The sequence below is a fragment of the Phragmites australis genome, chromosome 21, assembly GCF_958298935.1.
Source record: "Phragmites australis chromosome 21, lpPhrAust1.1, whole genome shotgun sequence".
NCBI classification, from domain to species: Eukaryota; Viridiplantae; Streptophyta; class Magnoliopsida; order Poales; family Poaceae; genus Phragmites; species Phragmites australis.
This window is the reverse complement of record NC_084941.1, coordinates 10,888,311-10,893,851: the sequence shown is the minus strand read 5'-3', so window position 1 is coordinate 10,893,851 and position 5,541 is coordinate 10,888,311. Positions and strand designations below refer to the sequence as shown.

The 5,541-nt window shown below is 45.5% G+C and overlaps 1 protein-coding gene across 1 annotated transcript; it reads right to left on the bottom strand.

Moving 5' to 3' along the window:
• Positions 1-1,032: 1,032 nt before the first annotated feature.
• On the bottom strand, positions 1,033-5,329 carry LOC133903311 (F-box/kelch-repeat protein At1g55270-like). The gene is made up of 2 exons (XM_062344619.1): positions 5,099-5,329; positions 1,033-2,842 (listed from the first exon to the last, which is right to left on the bottom strand). Exons 1-2 carry the CDS (start codon positions 5,159-5,161, stop codon positions 1,592-1,594), a joined length of 1,314 nt encoding a protein of 437 aa, XP_062200603.1. The 5' UTR covers positions 5,162-5,329; the 3' UTR covers positions 1,033-1,591.
• Between the last annotated feature and the right edge of the window lie 212 nt (positions 5,330-5,541).

Below are 5,541 nucleotides of genomic sequence, written 5' to 3'. Positions count from 1 at the left end.
GTTTACTTGAAATTAGAACCCTATGTCCAGGCTTCGGCTGCTAACAGAGCCAACTACAAGCTATCTTTCCGCTATTTTGGACCATTCCAGATTGTGCAGAAGATAAATGCAAGGGCTTATAAGTTACAACTTTCAGATTCCAGCTCAGTTCATCCTATGTTTCATGTATCACAGTTAAAATGAGCTATGGTCGCCAAGGAAAAGGTCAGTGCTCACATTCCTGATCCTGATCTCGATTTACGTTTTCCTGTCTCTATTTTAGATCGTCGTCTCTATCACCGGCTAGGGCGTGTAATTCCTCAAATTTTGGTGCATTGGTCTGGATGGCCTGAGTCCATAGCAACATGGGAAAATGAAGCAGCACTAAAGATCAAGTTTCCTCATGTACCGACTTGGCGTCAAGTTGGTTCTCAAGGAGGGAGGGATGTTAGCACACCTGGTGAAGATACTACCAAGATCAAGATGACGACTACATCTAGAGCGTAGGAATCCAAAGGAGAAAGCTTTGACAGAATAGGCCGACAAGCGGAAGATGAAGCCCAACCCACGTTACTTCGATAGTGAATGGGGCATGTGAAGAAGCCCAGCCCGTGAGGCCTGTAAACATTGAGCCCAACTTCTTATACGTGGGAAAGAAGTTATGAATACTTGACGTAAGGTTTAAGACAGATCAGCTAGGTAAACAATAGACAAACCGATGGAGGCAATAGACAGACCGATGGAGGCGTTTGCGACGGCATGGTGACGATCCCAACAAATGTGCCACAGCGGCAGTGGCTGTAATCACACAAACTACCTAGCTCATACTCTCACATGTATCCAAAATGGAAGCTTCTCTCTTCCTATGAGCATAGGTGAAAGAAAGCAAAATCAACAGCCTCAAACATGATTGACAACGAATGTACTATAATACACAAAACTCTTTTGCATCCCATCTAATTTCCCTTGAAGATTTCATCAGCTGCATAGCTCAATTGATGATTCAGGCAGAGTGACTTGTACTTCCGCGATAGCCTGCTTAAAACAAATCTCTTGCAATCAAGCAGCGCCCCAACACCCATCGATAAGATATGATAACATTCAGATATAACAGCCAGGCCAAACGAAATTCAAAAGTATAATAAGCATTAGGCTTATAGCTTTTCTAATCCTAAAGTCTAGCTATCCTGCCACTACAACATACACCAACATTAAGCAGTACGATACAAGATAGACAATTATAGTGACAAGAGAGAGACCGATGGTGGAGATCCTGAATTAAGATGTAATTTTCCCTGCCTGCCGCCACTGATTGAATGAACTCCCATGCCTAACGCTGAATAGACTACCATCATACTAGGGAGTTTCTTCTCGCTTTCCGATTTCCAATAAAATTCTGATACACTTTTTACAACCAATGATTATCCTCCATGCTGTCAGAATCTTTAATAGGAGTTTCTGGTCCTCAAATGAACAAGGATTTGTTTGGGCAATATGTCAATGAGCTTCTTTTGCCATAATTCTGCTTTGGAATCCAACTAACCTTTTAGCGGAGAGCTGTTCCATTGATGTTTAGTTGATCTGATCATGTTCCCATTCACAATAGCTGCCCTCAAACTTGCAGCACCTGACAATGGATAATGTGACTCTTCAAGTTCCGTCCTGCAATGGTCGACCACAAGTTTGCTACAAATGACTTGTGCTGGCTCTTCCGAGCAAGGGTCTCCCACATGTGTGCACTATCAGTCTCGATACTCATAGTTGGATCCGAGACATCAACAAGAGTTATGCTCATGTTGTTGCGGATAATGCAAAGCTTCCCATTGAGTGACACCAAGGCTGCAGCTTCAAAGGCACGTGAGCTGCCCAAATGATGCTTACTGTCCATGAACCTTGTCCATGTTCCTGTGTTGTCATCATATACTCTAAGCTTGCAGCCATCCCGGCAGTCAGCTGAATAGAGCCGACCATTGAAGGAAATGCTCGGGTTCCGCCAGCCTGTAACCATTTCATCATCAATGGCTGACCAGACGTTGGATGACGGTAAGTAGGCTTCACTAGTCACTTGGCGATGTGAGTCAAGTCCTTTAAGGAACCACTTTCCATCATATACAACTCCAATGAAAGGCACCATCCCATTGTTCATTTCAGTAATGAAGGCCCATCGGTTCCTATTAGGATCATAAACTTCAGCAGACTGCAGTGTCCTCTGTATTCCTTCGCACTCCCCACCAGCAACATATAGACAATTGTTTATGACACAAGAACCAAAAAAGTGGCGTTTCCGTAACATATCTGGAGCTCGGTGCCATTTGTTTGTCCGAGCATTGTAGAAGATAACACGTCTCATAGAGCCCTTCAAGGGATCTTTGCCACCAAATAAGTATAAATAGCAACTACTCAGAACTGCACAGCCAAAGCCCAATGCTTCTGAATACTCTGATGGAACTGGTGGGAGCGACTTCCACAGCTGGTTTAGTGGATCAAAGGCATGCCAAGATATCTTCCCTTCACGGTCCCTTTTAAAGACGTAAACCCATTCTTCCGCCACTCCAATTTTCTTGCGAAGGGAGTAAAAGTAATTCCTAGACAAAAGGCGGTTCCATTTTCTGCAAACTAACCTGAGATTGGGGTGTTCCACTCGAGGAGCCCGTATAAGACAGGCAATAGCAAGGTCGTCAGGTAGGCCAGGTAAAAGTGGTGCTTGTGTTCTGCACCTTTCCTTCCTTGAGCTCCTTGACTTGCGCTTGTTTGGTTTGACATCAGGTTGCATGCACATCTTTGCACCAGGAACAAACTTTCTAGCATCTACAACAGTTTTAAGGCCTGTATCTAATCTGCAATAGCAGGAGACAGACTCCACCTGCAAAATCCAATGAAAAACAAGTTTAGAAGTTGTATTGACGGAAAAGCACGATATGGTACATGATAAGAAATTAAAAGGCATCAAATAGATGATTCAGCGAGTTACAACTCTTGATATATATCAAGGCAATGAGCAAAAAAAAAATGTTACAAATAAAACATCAATTCAGCAATTACGCTGAACTCAAAAGGCAGAATATAACATAGCACCATGGATAGCTTCCCATTCTTTATTTTTGAAAGTTCTTTTTGTTCACATGCCCCCAAATAAAAGTATATACATAAAAGATATGTATAACATAGAGATATACCTCTTCTTTAATAAACTAGAAGGGGAAATAAAATCGTAGTTCTAATTTACAATCAATACACTAGATTAGGCTAAAAAGAAAAAAAATAGAAAAGAATAAACGTAAAATGGGCCGTCATTTACTCATTTGTTGGCCCATCCCCGTCCAGCCGGCCCGGCAGCCGCACACCCTAACTCCTCCAACCGGCTCAGCAGCCGCACACATCACGCACTCATCCCCCCCCCCCCCCGGAGTCCTCTTTGCCGCCGTCTCCTCCTTTCCTCCCCCGCCGCTGCCTCCTCATTTCCTCTCCCCCCCCCCCCCATCATCTCCTCTCCTCCCCTGCCGTCGCCTCCTCTTCTCCCCGCAGCTTGGATCTGGGCAGCGGCCGGTGAAAGGGAATGGAAGCCGGTGCGCGACGACGTGCTGCAGGTCTGTCTCCTCCTCCTCCTCTCCCCTGCCATGGACATGGCTAAACACGTCCAACGCGAGTCGACGCAGCAAAAAAAAATTGGACACGTGTGTCCCTGTAACACTGATTATATGGCATCAATGAAGCAAGATGTAGTCGGAAGGTGGACAACAAACAAATTATGAAAAAAAATACTTTTGCTGCCCTCAAGCTGAGATGTATAATTGACATAGTTCAAGATCATGACTGCATGAGGGTTACAAGCATTACTTTTAGAGACAAGGTCACATGATTTCATGAGTCAGGGGCATCAAAAAGCATGGAATTACCTTCATAAAGAGAAACCACGAACAATAAGACATGTTAAAGTTCATTATTTTAGAGCCTCAATGAATGTCCCAGGCAAGGCCTAGCTGAGTTCTGGAAATCAATGGTGGGCAGAAGGAGCATGCAATTGGTTTAAAGACACCTACTAACTCAATAATTTTGCAGTAATATGTTTCTACCATTGAATTGGTATGGGAGAGGTTTATTATAAGGCAAGGGCCCATATTGAATCTGCAACTTTGTAGCCTCAAATGGCATTTGGAGAAATGCAAGTCCAAAATTGACCAAACATAACACCCAACCTGTTTGGATTGGGCCGTGTATTATGATGTGGTCATGGGATAGTCTCACATTGAAAGGTTTAAATTTAAGAGTGCTAGTATATAATGCTTCTTGGCTCGAAGGGTAACCTCCTGGGTTAACCCTCTTACATGAAGTGATGACAAAAGCATAAGCGAGGTGTAGTGTGGTAGCCCGTCCTACATGGGGGCTGTGCTTTGAGCTGATTTTGGGTCTAGTGTGTTACAACCAAGCCACACACAAGACTGAATACACTGCGGTGTGATACTAACATAATCGAATTCACAAAAACTAGCAAGCCATTTGCGCATGACATCTTTCCAGAAGAATGAAAAATGAACATCTCATTACTTGAGCAGAATACATGCACAGGAGATCCTAGAGCAGGCGAAGCTCTCTTACGACATAGTACAAGTTCATGCAACTTACTCTGAATGTAAATCACAACTAGGGGAAAACGAAACTTAATCATGCGCAATATGCAAATCCCATCTAGTACTTTCATACTCACAAGAATCAACACAATCCACAAATTAGCACTAAGATATTAACAACTACAAGCGCTACTCACACTGCCCAATTCCGCGACAAATTTCAGATAAGAGCTAGAGTAGAGAGACCGTTTCCGTGTTCCATTTCTACCCATTCCCCACAGCCCGGTGTCGCAGAAACGCCACCAGAACTCGCCAAACCAAAGCCCCCGCCCCAAAATAGTCAAGCGCCCAGATCCAGACCCGCAGCCGCGACTGGATCCACCAAACCCCCAATCCCATACACCGAAACGCCCATCTCCGAGCCGAAAGATCGAAGCTTTCGACCCAAAGGTGGCACCTTTGCACCCAACAAACCACCGCCAAATCCGACGGGCATAGAAAAAGCCGCGCCTTGGGGAGACGAACAGAGAGGAAGGGGAGGCGGAGTTCACCAGCGGGGCGCGGACGCGGACCCCGGCGCCGGGCGGCGGGGGAGGTCTGGACGCTGCGTCCATCGCCGGATCGGGCGGTGAGGAATCCGCGCGGGGTCTTCGCCGCCGCAGCAGCAGCAGCGGTCGGTCGCCGGGAGGGTGAGGGGTGGAGCAGGCAGACGGGGGCTGTTGTTTTCCGGACAAAACCCCGGTCGTATCAGGGAAATGAGCGAGGAGAGGAAATGAGGGAGGGGGTTTTGATTTGATCAATTGCGGTCAGTAGGCAGATGGGGACTTGTGTGGTTAGTCAGGTCTCAGCACACACCCGGCACTGTCCACCTCTCTCTCTATCTCTCTATCTGGGTTTTCTGAGGCTGGCTTTGACTCTAGGCGTGTAAAAGTCACTTCAACTATTTTCGTTTGTTACAATGTGTTTGTTTTTGTTTATTTACACGATTATCCTT

Coding starts and splice junctions, on each gene's coding strand:
- LOC133903311 (XM_062344619.1), bottom strand. CDS start 5,161: ATGGACGCAGCGTCCAGACCTCCCCCGCCGCCCGGCGCCGGGGTCCGC. Junction 2,843..5,098: donor TCCGCGTCCGCGCCCCGCTG/GTGAACTCCGCC, acceptor TGGATTTTGCAG/GTGGAGTCTGTCTCCTGCTA.